Source organism: Diplotaxodon limnothrissa, linkage group LG10 (assembly GCF_057381915.1).
Source record: "Diplotaxodon limnothrissa isolate DT_005_m linkage group LG10, D_limnothrissa_male_GT1.1, whole genome shotgun sequence".
NCBI lineage: Eukaryota > Metazoa > Chordata > Actinopteri > Cichliformes > Cichlidae > Diplotaxodon > Diplotaxodon limnothrissa.
The window spans coordinates 11,810,550-11,831,920 of record NC_140605.1 but is presented as its reverse complement, the minus strand read 5'-3'; the positions used below and the strand labels follow the sequence as shown (position 1 = coordinate 11,831,920).

General features: G+C 39.5%; 3 protein-coding genes across 4 annotated transcripts in view; 2 read left to right on the top strand and 1 right to left on the bottom strand.

Moving 5' to 3' along the window:
• Positions 1-4,005, top strand: part of lhfpl7 (LHFPL tetraspan subfamily member 7) — a 128,963-nt gene extending 124,958 nt beyond the window's left edge. The window contains exon 3 of the mRNA XM_085363538.1: positions 3,779-4,005. Coding sequence (XP_085219664.1) covers positions 3,779-4,005 — 227 coding nt within the window. The remainder of the gene's footprint in view (positions 1-3,778) is intronic.
• A 2,592-nt stretch (positions 4,006-6,597) lies between these two features.
• Positions 6,598-9,436, bottom strand: spata22 (spermatogenesis associated 22). 2 transcript variants are annotated; one of them, XM_085363537.1, is made up of 7 exons: positions 9,377-9,436; positions 8,978-9,115; positions 8,572-8,761; positions 7,902-8,271; positions 7,671-7,794; positions 7,474-7,571; positions 6,598-6,789 (listed from the first exon to the last, which is right to left on the bottom strand). In XM_085363537.1, exons 1-7 carry the CDS (start codon positions 9,414-9,416, stop codon positions 6,598-6,600), a joined length of 1,152 nt encoding a protein of 383 aa, XP_085219663.1. In that variant the 5' UTR covers positions 9,417-9,436. The 2 variants fall into 2 exon arrangements, with proteins under 2 accessions (XP_085219663.1, XP_085219662.1); XM_085363536.1 differs by having other exon boundaries at positions 7,671-7,791.
• A 3,546-nt stretch (positions 9,437-12,982) lies between these two features.
• On the top strand, positions 12,983-21,277 carry stip1 (stress-induced phosphoprotein 1). The gene is made up of 14 exons (XM_085364402.1): positions 12,983-13,090; positions 15,959-16,168; positions 16,266-16,407; positions 16,726-16,867; positions 17,065-17,230; positions 17,346-17,472; positions 17,757-17,859; positions 18,223-18,343; positions 18,551-18,647; positions 18,742-18,866; positions 18,979-19,015; positions 19,129-19,232; positions 19,538-19,710; positions 19,798-21,277. Exons 1-14 carry the CDS (start codon positions 13,082-13,084, stop codon positions 19,868-19,870), a joined length of 1,629 nt encoding a protein of 542 aa, XP_085220528.1. The 5' UTR covers positions 12,983-13,081; the 3' UTR covers positions 19,871-21,277.
• The last annotated feature ends 94 nt before the right edge of the window (positions 21,278-21,371 follow it).

The following is a 21,371-nucleotide window of genomic DNA, read 5'->3' as shown; positions in this document are numbered from 1 at the left end:
TTACTCCCTCTGTCTGAATTCTGCACCCACTTCAAAGCTAATGAAGTGAAGAGTCAGGCAAGTTGGCAGTCATGAGAAACAGAACGCACGGAGTTTTCCAAGGACACTTTTTCCTTTCGTTCTTCTTCTTCTTCTTTTTTTTTTTTTTAAAGAAAAGACAAATATGAGTGCAAGTATTCTGAAGGGCAGCATTATGAATGGGACAATAATAAGCACTGGTTTGTTGCGAAGTACCTGCTTCTAACCAAATATCAGATTTGAGTGTTTGGGTTTTTTTTTCGTTACTTTGAAATAAGACAAAGGTCTAATTGGTTAAAGTGAATGCAGCGAGTGGGAGTTTTGCCATCTTACCCTTTAAAGTTTGTCGTGGTCTTCTTTTGAGTCTCTCTGGAACGTTTGCAATGAAACTGGGACACATTAGTGACTTGAAGCCCTTCCACGATTCACTGTCTCATCATCTCTGAGTTATTATGATAGCCTCGCATACTCAGCAGCACTCATCTGATTGGGACTGACACACTCTCTCTACGCCTCTTCACTCTTATTCCTCTCCCTGGGAAAGAAGGCCTGGCTAAGCCGGTCTTTCCATGCCATCTTCTGCTCCGACAAATGCTGACTATGGGTTGATTGTAAACAGTCTGCTACTTGGGGGTACAAGGAGGTGAATGAAGTTGGCCTTTTACAGCTCAAGGGCAACATTGCACAGCTCATTAAAATCCCTGTATCTGAGCTAAATAACAAGAGAGTTTTCAGTTTTCTGCTTTTATGCGATTGCTTTTTGTTACTTCATTATACCAGCAGCTCAGATGTGTTCAGTTTGCCACGTTAAGGAGGCTTCCTAGTTGTGCATGCAATGAAAATGTTCGGCCTCTTTGCAAGCCATCATGGTGTCATGTCAGGTTCTTATATCACACTGTCCATTCCTCATAGGATTAGACCACTGAGGCGTGTAAGACCCCTTTGAAATTAAGCTCTTCCACGCTGCAGTGCAATCTAAAAGATTGTGTAATTTTTCTTACACAGACATGATTAGTCCACATTATTCACCCTGCATAGAGTTCAGTCTGTGCAGTTAGGTTAGAAATGAATTAAAACAAAGAATTAAACAGTGACGCTGCTTTCAATGCATCCCATTCTTCTTCACTGACAAAAACCTGCTGCCTTTAATACCCACAATGCAACTGGTGGGGTGAGAGATTTTGGTGTGTGTTGGCAGCAAATTTAGCTCTAAGCCTCTAAGCTCTAAGAAGCTCACTTATGTCCAAGGTACGAGTTGAGGAGGCTTTGTATCCTCTCAGTTTCCAGCTTTTCCCAGCTCTTGTTTTTACATATGGAGTCGTAAAGTTGTACACAGACTTTGATGTGTAAAATTGCTGGAAGCCCTTCTTAAGATGTTTTCTTTGCTTTAGATTTAAAAGACAAATTGATTCATTTTTAGTTATTCTCTGAATTAAGTTGCTTTTTTCTTTTGGCAGATTTTTTCCTCATCCCTCATTAAAAACTCGCAGAGATGGAGTCAGCCCAGGCTGCAGCTTATCTGATCCAGACACTTAGCCGCATTCTGTCCTGGTCTTATTGATAAAATCCAGCCCTCATTCTGCTCACCTGATACTTACTCGACGCTGCTTCCTGGATTTCATTCCTTTGAAATGCAGGCAGTGCTGTTGTTCGCGTACCCACCCTGGCTTTGTGTCCAGGTTTGCTCTGAATGCCATCATTTTCAGCGCTGTAGAGAAGCAGCCTTGGGTTGCAAACACACACGTGTGTGTCTTTGTGTTTCTTCCACAAAAGCTGAGAATACTTTGATAAAGAAGGTCATTAAAGTGTCATTAGCTTTGAGGTGTCGAGCCCCCACAGATAACACATGGGGAGCTGGGACGGCTGAGCTCCGAGAGAGAGGGACAACGGGATGCTTGACAAACCACACTCAGGAGATAGCTCGCCTTGACCTGTTCATGCTCCCTTCTTTGTGATTCCTTCTCATCGTTCTGATGTTTTTTTCCCCCTCCACAACAGTCATTCCCAGAGTCCCCAGTGTGCAACTAAAGCATCACTGCAAGCTTCCTCCCTCCTCATCCTTGTTGATGGCAACTGTTTGCTGCCCACACAAAGCATCGATTTGATACTCATACAGCTCCTGCATTGTAGCTCTCGTATGAGCATTGTTTCCCGCTGACCATGAAACTGCTGCCCTTGAAAGCAGAAAAACTGACATCTCCTAAAATCAATTTGGCGTAATAAAAGAAATGTTTGCTGTAGCTTTCTAGAAAGCTACCCACTTTGAGAAATCCAAGCTTTTCCTGTAACCCAGTGCTCCAAACCTGAAACAACTATGACACCTGGAATTGTAATGGAAATGCAGTGGGCACTCAGAATGACTAAGAGCAGCAGTGATAGCCCATAGCACAGTCGATAACTGCTTGGCAGCACGAGCTAGGAGACTTGACTCAATTTGTAAAAGTGAGCCACTCTCTGGCTGCATTGCTGCCGAGGATAGTGTCGCCGGAAAGCTGACCATCACAAAAGTGCAGAAGGGGACAGTTTTGTTTATTAAGGAGCGCCACAGCTTTACAGCGAGGAGTGCAAACTGATCTAAGGACACATGAATCATTTCTCACTGGAAGGTTTGGTCAATTACAGGTCATCTGTGCTTTTGTTGTTCAATACATTAAAAGCTCTGTTCTGCCACTGTTGGACTTTTAAAGCTGTCCAAGCTCATGATTCAGTTTTATATATGCAGCATATGGCAACAAATCAAAAATCTTACTGCAAATGGAGGCACTTCAGCACTGATGAAGTAGCTAAATTGCACACTTGAATCACAGAGAGACTGTTTCTGTAAAATCTCTACTGCCACCAAGTGGTTCCCATTTGGCATACAAGTGCACAAACAATACAATGCCATGTGCAGCCATCGGGATGTCAGAAACAAACAGCTATTCTCTCCATCCATTTTAACCAGTTTAGGGTTGAACAGAGCCATAGAGTGAAAGGTGTTGTACACCCTGGACAGGTTGCCAGTCTGTTGCAGGGCTACATCTTTTTCTTAGTGAGATTTTATATATAAAATATTTCCTACATTTTTATACTTTTGAGTCTGTAGTTTTGCATGACTAACAGTTCAAAATCATCCTCAATGTTAAAATAATCAAAATAATCTGACTAAGAGGGACTGTAGTTAGTCTGAGTCGGACCGCAGTTGAAGACCGGTTGCCTCCTAACAGGTGAAATATACAGTCGCTTGCAATCAAAAGTGATCATCACCCAGAGGTTGAGGGTGTTGTGGCATCTGGACACTTAATAAACTCCAATTTTACATAGTTGCAAGGACGATTCTGGTGTGTCTGAGCCAAAAGTGGGCCATGCAGTAAAACGTTTGCAAATCGCTGCTCTGAACTGAAGGTTTGAACAGCAGGTGGGTGGGGCTTCTGCGTGCACCTGAACCGACCATGTTGGCGACATGCATACTTGCCGACTCCACACAAAGCCAAGAGTGGGAAAACCATCTGAAACAAAGAGTTTAGAGCAGTCTGAAGCCTGAGCTTTCAGCTAACAGAGATTAAATGTACATATGCTGACCTCATTATTTGAATCTGCATTTACCAACAGTGTGTGCATGACAGAAAATAAGGAAAAGCACAGCAGGTCCCCTTTAAAATTGAAAACATTCATAAATCGGCATGCTTTTCATATGCATTTGTGTTAAATCTTTGCTCCACAAGTCTTCATAAGGCAGTGTACACCGTCTCACGCGTTTTGTCCTGTATCTTCTTTGCAGTGTTCATCATGGCGACCGGACTGCTGGTGTACCCTTTCGGCCTGAACTCCACACTGGTCCGGTCCTTCTGCGGAGACTCTGACATCTACTACGCTGGCGAGTGCCAGATCGGCTGGGGCTACATGCTGGCTATAGTGGGAGTCATGCTCACCGTCTTCTTGCCCTTTTTTGCTAAATATGCACCGAAGGAGCAGCTGTCCCCTACCCCGCTGCCCACGCTCTTATAGTTATGTCTTGTTTTTCTTCTCCTCTTCCTGACGATCCTCTCTAATCTGGGCTTAATGTCACACGAAGACACCTGCATCGTGTTTTTTTGTTGTTGTTTTTTTTGTTTTAAAGACGATGCTGCTTGGGAAGCCCCCTCTGAGCAAGAACTAAAGCTGACGGCAGAAACAAGAAAACAAACCGTCTTCCTGCATCTCTTCGTTATTAATCCAGTCAATTTAAACGGGAAGTTTTCTGCTGTAACAATACTCTGCGGTTACGATTAGTGTTTTCCACTTCGACACATCTGTTTTCTTCCCGGCAGGTTTGGAGATGAAGCAGTCAGAAGATGCAAAGACTGATGAAACTGAGAAAATGACTGCAAACATAACAAATATGAAAAATATTAGGATTTCCTTTCCTTTCTTTTTTTTATGGTAAGAAACAAGTCAGCGTACAGTATGTAACATTCCAATGCAGACTGGAAGCATGAAAATAAGGGGCGGTATAACTCAAGCAATCGAATAATATTTCACTAAGAGGTTTTCAGAAACATTACATTTTGAAAACAGAGCCAACATGATCAATCAAGTGAAAAAAATCCACACGTCAGGACCTGCGTGTCTGGGTGTTTAGACTGTAAATACGTTGTGGATTTAACCGAGCTGATGTTTGAGCTTTCAGAACAACACTTTAATGAGAGAACGCTGAGGCTTTGAAGGATTTTTTTTTCTCCTCAGACTTTTTCTGCCTCCCGGTTTTTATGACCAGGCTAGCGAACCAGTGGGTGACGAGGAGACGTCACAGCTTTCGAAGACATCGCTTTTTAGTAGCTGCTGCAAAGAACAGGACAAAACACACAGCACCAGACCTGCTGTGAGGACGAATGGAAAACTGTCTCTTCAAAGAGGCGACTCGTGATGACTAACGAGTAGCTGTTTCAGAATGGTGTTGTGATAAAAAAAAAAAAGATAAGATACTGCATCCCTTTTTGTCAATGTTTTTCCCCTCAGATCTATTTCGTGTAATGTAACTCGCTCGTTTTGTTCCGTCTTACAACACACAAAAACGAAAACATTTTAATTCAGGAACAAAATGATTGCAAAAGGCAAGGCCGTGCAGGAATTGTCTCTAAAGATGCATGATAAGATGGGCTTCGTCAACGGTGGGACTGATCTAGATTTTAAACATGATCTGACCAACTTGTGCCTTTTAACATAACCAAGACAAGTGTTTAATACGATTATCAGGTAATCATCTTTTTTCTGCTGAAAAATGTTGGATCCTGTTGTCTGATGTTATTTCTTATTCTAATTTTTTCCCCCCTCACAGCGTTACTCCTGTACTTGATGCAGTATGATCTCATTAACTTGAGAAAATGTTCTGGTGGAAAAAAAAGATGTCACTGAATCCTTGGAGATAATAAGAGAGAGAAGAGGGAGGGGAGGAAAAAAAAGGAAAAGCAGTGTACTTATGCCCTGAGACGTTTTTGCCAATTATCTGGAAGCGATAAATCACTTGAATTGCTGTATTAAGAGGTTGTGACATGCAGCTAACAGATTAATTCCTGGCATCCTTGTATTATGTGATTTAAAATAAATTTTGAGTGGTGGAGGAGGGAGCTGTACAAACTGAACTTTGGTTATCTCTGCAGAGCTCATGTGAAAACGTGGCTTAAAATAATTCCCTCCCTTAAATAAGCTAATGTGTTGGTGTGTTTTTATCAATCCATTCCTCCTTTTAAGCGTTGGCACCATTTCTGTCATGTTGCAAGGACAACATTTCTCCGCATCCTGTCCCCGTACACTGCCAGCTTCATCAAGCTAGACTCCCTTTTCTAGTGGGTGTTTGTGCGTATTCGTGTTTAATATTGGGTTGGAGTTTGATAATGGATTCAACTTTTGAAATAATTCCCAAATTTGGGTTCCCGTAAAGACATGAAGAAAATTACTGTGATTTTGTTGCCATATTCAAAAGATCAGGAGCCATCTGTTGGTATTGTATTGGACCTTATACTGTGCTCGACTGTGTGGGAATGACTGGTGTGACTGCACTGGACTTATTCCCCTCTTTGTTGAACCGTTGTGTGTAAAGTCTCGGCACTGGTGAAACTGTTTTTGCTAGAGTAGAATTTCTTGTTTTTTTCCATTGTGATGTTTGACTGTAAATAAACTAACTGTACTTGATATCACATGTTATTCCTAACTGCCCCGTTTTTCAAAGATATATTTTGAGATATTACCTCATCATGTCTGCTTTTACCTGAATTAACCTCTAAACAATGTTCTGCTGTTTTGTGAATTTTCTTTGTAATAAAAATATTTCGTAAGTTATAAAAAAAAATAAGAGAGGTTTTACTTTCCAGTTAGGTTTTGGTTAAATTATTATTTTTTTATTTAGGGATAAACGCAAAACAACATGAACACAAGCATGAGCTCAGCTGTTATAAAATACAAGTGAATGGAAACAGCACCCTCTACAGGTCAAAAACTTCAACAGTTTAAGTGTTAAAACTACTTGGGCTTGCAGCTAAAACCAATTAGAGAACACAGCACTGAGCTTGGCTCCTGCGTACACCCGAACACTGGTATGCTCTGCAGCTGCTGCTTTTCTGCTCAGACTTCACTGAGTGATTTGACCAGCGCCCGCATTTCTGCATCACAGGTTTTGACAGCTTCCTGAGCATTTCTCAGCTCTGAAGGCAGAGCCGGCCTCACAGACACACACATCAGGACATCTTTACTGCGGTCATAGTTACCCACACACCGATGGACCTGACCTCGGATCAGGCGGGGCAGTACCTGCTCCTGTTGGACCAGAGTCAAAAATGAGTCAGTGCTGTTTCATTTTTGGCAATAGTTTAAACATTTCAAACTGGTTTCAGCACATGTAAAAGCCTTTGTAAAGATTATGTACTTGTATGCACTTTTTTGAAAAAGAAAGTACAACCTCTTTCATTTCTAAGATTTTTATATATCTGATCTCTATTAGATCCTAAAATCAGATAAATCCAACCCCAGATAAAAAGTAACACTTGACATATTACACTTTTTGATGAAGACTAAGATAAAATGCAGGAGTAGTTTGTGGAAAGTGCACCAATACTGTTTCAAAGGAATTAAGAGTGCAAGTAGCAGCCAGTGCTGATAATCAAATGGATTTGATCAATGGATCATCAGTATGTGAGAGCAGACGTTTTGGCAGTTTGCAGGTTTGTCCATTCAGATGTGTGTTGCCACACAGCAGTGATTTTAGAGAAACAATTGTTGCTGCCCATCAATCTGTGAAGGGTCATAAGGTCATTTCCAGACAGTCCACCATCACATAGTGAGAAAGACTCAGTTAGTATGTTAAATTTTAAAGTTGCAGTAAGTTGCAACTGACCATGAAAGAGGCTTTACTTTCCTTTTCTGTATTGTGAACCATACTGTCCCTGTAAAACTCATTTTACATTCAAGCCACATTTGTTTGAATTTTTTTCCCCGACTCACATTTTCATAAAAGACACACTGCACAACCTCCTTCCCATCTCTCAGGAGGAAGTTCTTTGCTCCGTAGCGACCAACTGTGACCGCAGAGTCTAGAGTAGCTGAGGGGGAAGTGAAGCCTGTCAGATTAATGGTGTTTTTCTTCAAAAAAATAAAAATAAAACCAGTGAGAGCACAGCTGGGATAACAAATCAGCTCACCGAATATCTCAAATAAATAAGGCACTTTGTCTTTAAACTGACTCCAGTGCCTCATGCCATCAATAACTGCAGTCAGGATCCTCAGTGAGTGCTCGGTGGCTGGTTTCACTGGAAATGCTGCCTGCTCAACACACACAAATGTTGCATGGTTCAGCAAAAGTGCATTAAACATTAATTGAAACTTGTGGCTACCTGTCATAAACATATCATTTTTTTTGTATAAATTTCTACCTGAGTTGGAGTTGGTCGCAGAGTGTTTTGTGGATTTGAGCTCATTTTAACCTCAAAAGGGGATCTCAGTGGCTCAAAGCTGTTTGTAAATTTCCAGGCGTTCTTCTGTGGCTCCGGAGCATTAGCAGACTGCCTCCTGGGTGGTGGAACTGGAGGAGGAAGAGCTCTAGACTGCTGGGAATACTGATGCGTGAAACTGGGTGTTCCATAAGATGACTTCCGGCCCATCTGAGATAACCCTGTATGGGGCACTGGCTGGCTTTGTCCACTCTCGCTACTGCGAGGGCCCTGATATGTGCTCTGTCTGAAATTGATGACAGAGCTGGAATCCTGCTGTCCCAGTGCGTTGCTGGATTGTCCCATCACTGAGCTGAAATGAAAGCCCAGCATTCAACAAACAGTAGTCCCGTGACATGCTTTAAACTTTTAAAAAGATAACATTTGAATTTCTTTGGTCTCTGTCATCTAGGCACTAATTTAAGTGCCTATAAAATCACAGCTTAAACAAGAACCTTGAAGTGCAATGATAATATCCATGGTTCTGAAAACTTTTCCACATGTCATTATCACAGACCAATTCATCCAGTTAAATACCATGTGGGTATATTTTAGCAGTCTACATACATGAGCTATAAGAAAAGAGAGACGCTACATGATCAGTTAACGACACCTTTTCTCTTTAGCTTTGTATGGATGAGGTATGGGTCCATAGGCTCTAGTTGAAGGGGCAGGTCCAGGGGCAGGTCTGTTGCTGCCATACTGCTGGGCTGGAGCAGACTGTGAGTTGCTTTGTCTGTTCCACTGTTGGCTTTGAGAGACACCAGAAGGGGAACCTGAGACCTGGTAACACCCAAAGGCACCTAAACAAAAGGTCAATTCTCATAGGTAAACTATCACAACAAACAACAGCTTCTGTCTGTAGATGTGAAGGGTTATATAAATGACTTTACAATGCTAACCAATGTTCTAAAAACATGTAAACTCAAGCATACCTAAAAGCATGTTTAATTTTTCTGTGGATACACTGACATCTAGTGTCAGAAATAAAGCAGAAGCTTAGAGAATGAACAGTTCACCTGCTGGATTGTGAGATATGGCTGAGCTGGTGTTTGGTGTGTACTCGCTGTGGGAAAAGAATTCATTCTCAGAGGGAAGAGCTGTCAAAGGAACCCTGTTTCGTTTCTTCTGGTTAAAGAGCGGCACAGAGAGGCAGCCTGGAGAAAACGGCAGAGGAAAGACAAGTGAACGAACCACAGCGAATCATGATGCTTAATGACACCACATACTCACTGACTGTTCATTATTTAACCTATTTAACTGTGTACAGATAAACTCCACAGCTTGCTACACTTATCCATACACAAACGCTCTATCACACAACCTGGCTGGAGTCAAAGAAATCAATGACTATGAGGTGGAGGTGAATACACTGGTGTGCAGACTGTGAAGTTATTATTTATTTATTTTTTACCAACCTGATGTAGGCCTGGCCGCCTGGTTTTCCTGTCTCTTCATTGTACTTGCTTAGATTGAAGTTTATTTAACTGGCAGGACTTTTTAAGCAGGGAAAACAAAGGTAAAAGAAAAAGACCTTAAGCTTGGTTTTCTGTGTAGCGCTGGAGGTTAACTAACTTGGAAAGTAGTAAGCTAAGCTAATTTATCTTGCTCTGGCTCACTAGCTAATAAGCTAAGCTAGTCATACAGTTACTGCCTGAAAGTTCAAAGTGTCGTGCTTTTACAGAACCAAACCGTTTTCTGTGAAGATTCTACATAAATGACCAGGTCTTTGTTGGCGAAAACTTGACAAAGTATTACAAAAAAAAGGAAGACAACAGAAGTGAAAATTCAGCACCTCTGAAAGCGCCAAAACTCTACGGTGACAGGTGATGCCTTCACGGTCTATACGCAAGCTTGGACTTTGTAAACAGCCTGAAATAACGGAAAACACAGCTGGTCAAAAATAATTACCGTGACATCTATATTATTTGTGAGCTATTACCTTTTGTTTGTGATGTTTTTTGATCATCTGCTTTTGGCTGTTCTCTTATACACAAGAGGTCGCCACAGTGGATGGATCCACATATTTCATATCAGATATTTTTATTTTACACCGAATGTCATTTCCGATGCAACCCTCCCAGGGGGTTTGTATTCCTCCTTAAACCGGGAATCTTTCTTGTGTTAAGCACTGTAGCCCTTTTTTGGTAATATTGTATTCAAAATGATTATACATGTATTAGCTGTGGTCAGAATTTTAGATGCAATCAGGAAAGGTCATGAATGTCATGGTAATTTGTGGTTTTTAATCCTTTCTTTGAACTGTTCTTTTTCCAGCATCCCTTTTTTAATGACTTTAAAAAGTTTTAAGTTCTAATTTTTTGGGGGATTTTTTTCTAATACACACTGGTTCAAATGTGTACATACAGGCTCAAATACAAGAATACACCCACCCTGATATGGGTGAAAGGTTTGATAGCTGTCATCAACCATCTGTCATAATTCTGACTGAATTTTTAACCATAATTCTTGGCAAAATTGGTAGAATTTGTTAAATTAATTAAATTTAAAGTCATTAAAGATGTATGTAGTGGAATAATTCCACTCTGGAAAAACAGTTCTAAGAAATCATTAAACGTGCAAAGCTATTATCACATTCATGAGTGTATCTTCCGACCACAACTGCACGTGACATAATTTTTAAATTCCAGGTTAAAAATAATTCTAATAAAAACAGGTGATATTTTAATAGTTATTTGGCCGTCACCTGGTGCACATGTTATGTGTTATTATACCCATAATGATAAATAATAATATAATGATAAATTAGAATATTTGCAGCAATGATTAAAAAGCAAAGTTTTTCTGTTATGTTTTGCTTCAGAAGCTTCAAAAGTTCACATTTATGCACTATAATTGTTGTCAATCATTAACAATAAATAGGAATCAAAGTTTAATTTGACCTAGATAAAAACTGACCTTTAGGCTGTCAGGCTGGCCTTTATTTAACCAACTTGTATTACCTCTACAGACATAAATTACATTACTGCACATTCATTAGGAAACTATAACAGCAATATGATGACTGCAGGTGTTTTGTCCTTTAAGCAAAGTGAAATTTTACATTCATGTTGTTAAGATCACAATAGTTGCAACATTATTATCCTCACAACAAAAGATGAATATGACTGAATTCTGGATGTGCAGAACATGACTGCAGTGGAATATAAAGCAAGTCACGACTCAGTGAAGGGAAATAAACATGCAGATTATAACATGATTAGCATTTCACACAAGCGGAGACAGAAACAGTAGGATGTGTGTGTATTTGTGTGATAACAGCAATCTGTTTACCCCTGTCTTCCAGTAGATGGGGGAGTGAGACAAAGAGCAAACTAACAGCCAGCGGGCTTCCTGTGTTACTTTTTAAACCTACTTCCACACACAGCTGTCATTCATTTCTCTTAGTGTGCTGTTTACCACAGGAAAACATGGATTTCTCATCCTTACCCAAATCCAAAGAACTGGAATGTAAAATTTGCGTTATAAGCTTCGCCTCATTTGCTAAAGTCTTTGTCATGGTGAAATGTGGATGCTATCAGTCCTGGTGGTGTTTCAGGAGATGAAAATCAAATGAAAATGAGGCCATCTTGGGGTGAGTGCAGAAGAAAAGACGCGGGCAAAGGTTTAAAGCAGTGCCATCTCTGCTCTTGGTTTTGTGTAGTGCCTGAGGCTCAATGTGCTGTGAGTTCGAAGGCCACCTTTTGATCTTGGCTTCTATGTTTTGACTTTTCTGGCTTTGTGAATCCATAGCAACAGCAGCACCGATGGTCTATTCAGAATGTCTTCCACGTCCTCTTGATCCATTGAGAAACTCTTTGATCAACAGATAATTTGTGAAGTTGAGACTTTATTCCAGGTGAGAAAAAAAATCCTAATCATTTCAGCAGAGCTGAAATGATTTTTTCTGGGATTCCATAGAGACAGTGACAGTGCAAATGTTTAAAAGCAATTGGAAATGAAATATTTACTGGGATTTGTTCATACATGTTTACTAGGATAATATAATACTGTTGCTGATGAATTCAGAATCCCACAGTTTATAATGAATAAGGGCAAAAAACCTCTATCTAGTTCCCTATTGTAAAATCCTGTTTCTAAAAGGTTATGGATTAAAAAAAAACACAGAGCAACAAATTAAACAAGAAAGAAAGAAATAGGTTTTGGCCTCTTTATGGAAGAGCTTACAACTAGTCTTTCTGAATAAAAATGGGGATGGTTTATTACCCTGCAAAAGTCCACTGGTCCAAATAGTTAAACGATTTAAGAGTAAAATGGCAAAAGAGATTTCATCAGTAGCAGGAATGTCAAACATAAAGCCAAGGTGACCAGTTTTGGCCCAGCAATGGGTGTGCCATAAATTTTGAGCTTTTAAAACTGTGTGTTTCAAAAATGTTACACCTTGTCCAGCTGATAAAGAGCTCCCCCACACAGACCTGTCAGGCACTGAAAACATAGGGCGGAGGGGAGCAGGCCCCAAAGTGTAAAGATAAAGATCCCAAATAGAATGTTAAAAGAAGAGGCAATTACAACATAACAAATCCCAGCTTCACTGTAGTCATGTTGATTGCATGCACATTTTTTCTTGACCTTTTCCATAGCACCCCAGCTTTTTTTCTTTCTTGGAAACAGGGATCTCACACAGTCCAACCTAATCACTAAACAACAGACTCATTAACTCGTAGCCTAGTGCAACTGTGGGTCAGTAACCCTGAGATTTTGTCTTGGACATTGTCTGCATGTGGTGTTTATCTGTTTTAGTGTGCCAAAGATAAATAGATACAAACATCACAGGCTTTAAATAAGTTGCTGGTCTAAATAATATTTTTGAATGAATGTTAATTCATGTTAATATGTTTATGCCCTCACTTCCAACCACTTCCTCATCTCTGTGCTGCACAGAGAGCCAGTAACACATCTTGTGTAACGTAGCACCGGGTTTTCGCTCATCTTCTGGAAGTTTCAGCTACGGTGCTATATATGTTCCTCAGATTCCCCTCACGGGTACACTCATCTGGAAGCTGATTACGGATTTTCTACCTCCCAAACTGGCAACCTGCATGTTGTTGAGGGGGAGGCGCTAGTTCACAGTAGTTTCTGGAAAGGAACCTCATGCTTACACCATGGAGAAAGTGAGTGTCCTGCTACTTATTTAATAACTATGACTTTCTAATTGGCATATGTAAGACATATTTGTGTATTCATTTGAGTTGCTTTAGGCTAACATTTCTTTACAATAATTTGGAGGTCGGAGAGGTTAGTCAGCTCTTTACACTGACCGTTCACTGTTTGCTAGTTAGCTTGTTAGCTTAGCGTAATCTCTTTAGTAAGGTGTTGTAGTCATTTGGGCTTGCCGTTTTCACCCGTCACGGAACATTTTGACGGTACTAAACTGTAGTGTTGCTTAACTTAACTTGAATTTATTGAGAAATTAACTTGAATGTTTATTTGCGCAAGGTTGTCTCACTTGTGATAGCACACGACAAGGTTAGCTAACTGTTAAGCTAACGTGCGGCAACTTAATTTGTCACACTTGCTTTTTACGTAAAATTATCCCTGTAAGGTTTGCCTGCCGCTGTTGCCAATGGATAGTGTAGGCTCGGTCTTGTAAACCAGCCTTCTAGCCTTCTGCAAACATGGGCAAAATACAACTTACCAAATCTCAGTCAAACGGCTATCTTTGGCTCACAACGTGAACATTATCAGTATGTCAGGATAAGAAAAAACAGAGAGCCTTTATTTTATTAAGAAACAAACAAACCAATCCTCTGTAACCCATTTATAAAACGAAAGCAGACGACTGTTAGCTTAAATTGCAGCATTCGGTCTGTAAGCACATGCTGCAGGAGTATTTTTGGATTAGCTTCAGTGGTGCCATCGGCAGTCTGCACTCACACCGGAGGATCATTCTAGATGCACACACAGGCGAAGCTGTCATGGCTACAGCCGCATGTTGTCGTCAGCTGCCGCGTCCTCTCGAACGTTCTGCATAACAGCTCAGATATGAAATCCATTCATATCTGAGCTGTTTTATTACTTAAAAACTACTGTTGCGCTCAGACACGGTAACCTATTTGTCCAGCATAAAATCAATAAGTGTGGTGCACGTTAGAAGTCAAAAGAGGGCACTGCCTAGTTAGAAATGTGCTGATGTTGCGAGGAATTCGTCCATGAGTTTAATTATTTTATTATTATTATTTTTTTATTTAACCTTTTTGTATTTTCTGGATAACGCTAAAATAAGAATTATTACATTAAGGATTTGACACATTGTGAAAGTAAGACTTGATGCATGCCTCAAGTTTCTTGATCAGCATTCACCATGGTGCAACACATCTACAGGTTTCATTTTCATTTTGGACCGACTTAGTAAAGATTATATGTGGATTCTTACAACTATATGCACATTGTTTACACCCTAACTAAAATGACTAGACTGTGATTACTTGATGCTTCACACGATGTATCCAAGTGAAGTGTTTGGTCAACAACTGGACCTTGGTGATATAATCAGCTTAACTTGCTTAAAGCTCCATAATATTTACTGATTATTCACCTTTTTTTTTTTTTTTAATTAATTTTTTGACAAAACCAAACCCTACAGCACTGCAGGGGATTGTGGTGTAGCTATGTTATTTCAGACTGGATTAGGTCTAATGACTGCTAGGGAGAAAGTTGTGCCACATAACACTTGAAAGTTGTTTTTTTTCATTTTTTTTTTACCGTGGCTAGTTGTTAGTGGACTTGAGTTTTATCAGACAGTTTTCAAGAGGAGCCAGCAGGGAGTGAGAAAACCTTTTTGGAGTAGCGTGGTGCTCCTTTCTTCTTGGCATGTCATTGATTCTGTTAGATTCAGAGGAGGTGCAGCGGGGTTACTTCTCAAACTGTAACAAGCAGCTTTAATTGACAAAGGGTGTACAGTATATTGACAACCTTTTTTTCTTTAGCATTGTCAGTAGGGCTGTGCAATATGACCAAAATCTCATATCCCGATATAAGAATTCTATCGTCCCGATAACGATATAAATCACACAAATGTAACATATTCTGTGAATCTCGGGCAGCTCGACTTGTGGGAAGTGTTTCCAGCTGCGCCTCATGTAGCTGGAGTCGAGTGTTTTAACAGATGCATGAAACTATACATTTTTAGACATAAGTTGTAACTGCCGCCGTTTTCTTTGTATTTATTACACGGCGTGCTGCGGGGAAAAGCCTGTTCTAACGTTTGAGTCTAAGGTTTATTTTTTAGCACCTGGCGGCTCTTTTTACTTCTCATCCGTAAATACTCTGCTTTTTCACGTGATTCAGTTTATTTTGAAAAGTCTCAACAGGATCTAGAGCTTTATTGTGAAAGGTTTATGTGGAACATAAACAAGCGGACACGCGATGGTGTTACCGTCATTGTTGCTAACCACAACGCATAATAACAGCCGCTTGTCCATCTGTAGTGTGGTTATATTAAATATAAGAGAAAGAGAGAACTTTAAGAAATTAATATAGCCACTACAGTGACCATCAAAACGATGAAAAAATATTGCCATAAACAGTTTATTTTGTGACACCACGAAACAAACGATAGCATAAAATGAAACGATCGTCATCTGATATATCGTTATATGAACAGCCCTAATTGTCAGTATGCTTTGCTTTTGTATTCACTCTGGCTTCCTGCAGAGAAAACTTTTAGAATAATATACTTCTAGCTATCTAACCTCTGTTTTAGTTTTAAAAGAAAAAAAAATCATTATTTGTAACTGAAACAAAAGTGGGTTTACACCTGCTTGCTGTGAGGCAGGCCTCATTTTCAGGTTAATGTGGTAACAAAATAAAAACACATTTTCTCTCTGCAAGACTTCTGCACCTGTTTGACCCGAACAGCTGAATGATTGTCAATTCCTTTTTCACTTCTGCCAGTAGCAGCTGTGAAGGATTTATTCTTGGAGCAGCAGAGCTGCAAAACAGAGGTTTTGTAAACATGTCTGTCTGTCTGTGCTTCATAGGCTTCAGCATTGAAAGACCAGGGAAACAAGGCGCTGAGTGCTGGAAATGTCGATGAGGCCATACGTTGCTACACCGAAGCCTTGAGTCTTGACCCATCCAACCATGTCCTGTTCAGTAACCGCTCAGCTGCCTATGCCAAGAAAGGCAACTATGAGAATGCTCTCCAGGATGCCTGTCAGACTATCAAGATCAAGCCTGATTGGGGGAAGGTGAGATGTCCTTTTTTATGCCGTTGATTTGTTGACAGAATATATAGTTATTAAAATTGAGGAGACAGTCTAAAATATTTGAAATGTGATCAACCAGGGCTACTCCCGTAAAGCTGCTGCATTGGAATTTCTTGGCCGATTGGATGATGCTAGAGTAACTTACCAAGAGGGACTCAGACAGGAGCCAAGCAATCAGCAACTAAAGGATGGGCTGCAGAACATTGAGGCCAAGCTTGCAGGTAAAGACTGGATTGTGTTTTTGTTTAGAGCTACACAGAAATGAGGCATGTGAGTCACTTTTTGTTTCTGTGTGGGTAGAGGATTTTGTGATGGCTGCTGACAGCATCACTGAAGTGAAAATGCATTTTTTTGAGCTTAGGTTTTCAAAATGAAGGAGACAGTCCACTTGCGTTTGGAGTGTTTTTAATCAGACTGTGGGTAAATACTACAAGTTACAGAAAGATAAAAGCTAGTGAATTTAATCCCATAACAGTTTGAATATTTGTGAAAAAAAAATCTTTGTGACCACCAATCAACACAGACTTTTTCTTCACCAGAGAAAACAATGATGAATCCCTTTGCCATGCCCAACTTGTATCAGAAGCTGGAGAGTGATCCTCGGACTCGTGAGCTGCTGGCAGATCCCAGCTACAGAGCACTGCTAGAGCAGCTCAAGAGCAAACCATCTGAGCTTGGAACGTATGTGCATTTTCAAAAACAATCTGCAGATTTAACTCAAGTTTTAAGTAATCTGGGTTACTTTTATTATATTTAGAATTTGTCAAAAGTTCTGGAATAGTAATGAAAAGTGTATAATGGGAGCACAAAGTTATGAAGGTTATTTAAGATTTATTTCCAAAATGTGAATCGGCTCTTATTCCTCTTGTCATCGTCAGGAAGCTGCAGGATCCCAGAGTGATGACTACTCTCTCTGTGCTTCTTGGACTAAACCTCTCTGAGATGGAGGAGGATGAAGAGCCAACTCCTCCTCCTCCCGCAAAACCCAAAGAGACTCAGCCGCCACCTCCCAAAGAGGAAGACCTCCCTGAAAACAAGAGAAAGGTAAATAATCTAATGTTGTTGCATTTTGTTTTTGTTTGTTTTTTAAAACATCCAACCTTCTGATTAGTCCATAGTCTGAGTTTTGTTCATCCTTAATTTCATATTTTTTAAACAGGCCTTAAAGGAAAAGGAGCTTGGGAATGCTGCATATAAGAATAAAGACTTTGAAACGGCACTGAAACATTATGAAGAAGCGATTAAACACGACCCAACAAACATGACTTACATATCTAATCAAGCAGGTATATTTTCTCAGATATTAAACATTTACTAACCTCATACAAACTTTTCATCTATATTTTACAGTCCCTGCATTATCAGGGGCTGTAACATCTAGCCCTTTTAACTGAATCTGGGAATATCCTCCAGAATGTGGCTGTGTGACTGTAACATAAACAGTTATGATATAAACTATAAATGAATACACAGTAATATAAATACAGTTTTTAGTTTATCTAACATGACGTAAAATGGTTAATGTATTCTATTTGTGTTTAACATGTGCTTGTATTTGTTGTCATTTCAGCTGTGTACTTTGAGAAGGGAGATTTTGACAAGTGCAGAGAGCTGTGTGAGAAAGCCATTGATGTTGGCAGAGAGAACAGAGAAGACTACAGACAAATTGCTAAGTGAGTTCTTTTATTTTACTGGTGATACATTTCTGGTGGAACAAAGATAGCCTTTTACTTTTTCACGATTGTTTTGAGAGCTTACGGAAATTATGAAACAGGTTTTAGCCTACAGAAAATGTTTAGTCTGATAGGAATGAAAACCACATACATCTGTGTGGGTGTACTTCCCACATCAGAAATCAAAAACAACACTGAATGGGGCCACTTAGTGACCAGTAGAGAAACACTGTGAATTGTAGTGTCAAGGAAGCAGTGTTGTACTGACTAACTTTCCACCTGAGTGGCTTTTATTAAAGTTGCGTAAACAAATGATCTTGACTATCTGTAATAACATGCTTGCTATAATCTGTCTCCTCATAGGGCCCTGGCTCGAATTGGCAACTCGTACTTCAAGCAGGAAAAGTACAAAGAAGCAATTCAGTATTTCAACAAGAGTTTGACAGAGCACCGAACTCCTGACGTGTTGAAGAAGTGTCAACAGGTGCAGTAGTCCAGATAGTTAATAAATGGATTAGCTAATGTTGTCAAGAGTTGGCACAGTAAAAAATAATAATACCACATTAGCAAAATGATTTTTAATGTCTATAATTAACTGAAATTTTGAATGTAAAGAAAAACATAGTGTATACTTGGTATACAGTACCTGAACTGAAGTTCACTTACCATGACTTTGTAATTGGTTTTGCAGGCAGAGAAGATTTTGAAGGAACAGGAGAAACTAGCCTATATCAACCCAGAGTTGGCCCTGGAAGAGAAGAGCAAGGGCAACGATGCCTTCCAGAAAGGTTTGTAATAGTTGCAGTGCTTTCTGCTCGACTGCCATTTCTTCTTTTTTCTTCGAACTTGCACAAAGATGAGCTTGTCTTTTCTTTTTCACAGGAGACTACCCCTTAGCCATGAAACATTACACTGAGGCCATCAAGAGAAACCCTAATGATGCCAAACTCTTCAGTAACAGAGCTGCCTGCTACACAAAGCTGCTGGAGTTTCAGCTTGCCCTGAAGGTATAGCACATCCTTTCCAAGTAGGAGTTCATGTGAATCTAATGTAATTTATGCATACCTCTGCATTTATTGTGCATTTAAGACTAACCATGAGAATCTTTTATCTTGTCAGGATTGTGAAGAGTGCATCAAACTAGAGCCCACCTTCAGTGAGTAATAACTTTTATATTAATTACATTTTTGCCTTTTGCCTGAACTGTATCATCTAGAATTATGTCAGTTTATTGTAATTTTACAAATAGTTTATGACATTTGTTCACAGTAAAGGGCTACACACGTAAAGGAGCTGCTCTGGAGGCCATGAAAGACTATTCCAAAGCTATGGATGCATACCAGAAGGCTCTAGAGCTTGACTCTTCCTCAAAGGTATTTTACAGGATATTATACGCTTCAAAAAATGTGGACTTGAGTAGAAAAGATATCTCAGAAAAGAGAATTTTTTTTCTCTATACTTCTGCTACATGTTTGCTGGTTGACACAGTAGTTAGTTGTCCAATCACTTTTGAATCAAAAAGAATTGATTACATTTTTTTTAACTAAACAGATTTGTGTGTTGGAAATGTGAAGAGAGCAGACTGATGAATGAAATGTGGTAATGTCAGATATAACTGTATTTCTAATGCGTGAACAGTGAGCGACAAAAGACTGAATTGAATTCTTTCCACTTTCAGGAAGCCTCAGAAGGCATTCAGCGCTGCATGGTAAGTCAGGCCATGAGGAATGACAGCCCTGAGGAAGTGAAGAAAAGGGCCATGGCTGATCCAGAGGTGCAGCAAATTATGTCTGACCCAGCCATGCGTATGATCCTTGAGCAGATGCAGAAGGACCCACAGGCCCTTAGCGAGTAAGTTTGACAGCTTTACCTCCAATGCAGTTTGCATTTTAACTGTATAGTACAGATTTGTAGTAATTTTGTTTGTTTGTTTTTCAGCCACTTAAAGAATCCAGTTATTGCTCAGAAGATACAGAAACTCATCGATGTTGGACTGATAGCCATTCGTTAATGGGAGACATGAGCCACAGCTGTTAAACCCTCCAAAATGAAACTTCTTTTACTTATTCTTTCTTTCTTCTTTCTCTTTCTTTTTCTTTGCCTTCAAATCCAACATATTATCTTCCTGTTCTCACTAAGACTGTATGTGTTTGGTTTATTATTATTTTTTTATATATATTTTTTTTTATAAAGTTTCACAAGTTTAAAATTGTTTTGATCAAAGCAAGTTTCATCTGGAAAGCTTCAGACTCCAGATAACTTTAAGAAAAGAAATTGGATTCATGTGTACGGGTGTTTTTAATACATCTAAAAATAATAATAAAACGATGCAGTACACCGTCATGTTCGGTGTTTAAAGGGCAAATCCATCCTCAGGCTTTTCTCATTTTCCTAGTGGTTCATGATTTAAAGACAGCAGAAAAGAGAAGAGTAAAAATCACTCCAAATAATGATTATAATGTGCAGCACATCTCAAATTGAAGTTGTCCCTGACCTTTGTATTGTCAACTTTAAGGTTTAATTAAATACGGTGCTTTTATGTTGAAACGCCGAATTCGCATTCCTTGGCGCTTCCTCTTCTGGTCATTTCCTACACCTCAAGTGCAAAGTTTAATCCAATCCCTTTTAACACCTAAATGCACGTGTGAGACTCTTAAAAACATATTAAACGTTATTATGATTTGGACGCGTATCATCTACAGCTGTCTCTAAGCAACAGCACAATTTAGTCATTAGATTGGAACAGATGGTGATTAAGTGTAAATGGATTTTAAAGATGGTCTGAATGTGATAGTTAAAGGGTGGATTTACCTTTCAGTGCTAGCACATGCTGGATGAGTGTGTTGACTTGTGTGTTAACTTAGATTAACCCCATTGCACCCTGTCACAACTTGCTAATGTGCATCACACCCAGCAAAGTTGTTTTGCTTTATCTTTGCACATACTGCTGTTACATGTCCTCTCTGTGACAGCTCAGCTTTTTTTTTTCTTTTTTTTTTTTTTTCTTGTCTTTCCTCTGAAAAGAAAAGTTATACTTCTAACTAACATTCTGCCACAATTTTGCCAATTTGTGGCTTCAGATACCTCAAAGTTACAACATTGTCATAGTATCTTTGTGCTACGGTTTCCAAGAGGGACTCAAATATTCTATTGTAATACCTTTTGTTTCCACACATACACAGTAGAATAATAAAATGTAGTTATTTGTGCAGCACAGCAACGAAATAGGGCATTTCTATCATTCAAGTCCCCATTGTAATCATAAAGTACACACATCTCACATGATGTAAACAGAATTGTCCATGGAAGTGTAATGTACTAATGGAAACCAGTTGTACTGTGAAATATACAGTATCTGAATGTATCTTGAAAGGAAGTGGTGGCTTTTTTTCATGACGCTGAGTCGGCAGATGGGTAGACCTACAGTTTCAATACCTTGCACTACTTGCATACCAGTGATAGATAAAATGACTGATCTAGACCCCTGTGAATTTAGGTATAAAATAAGATTT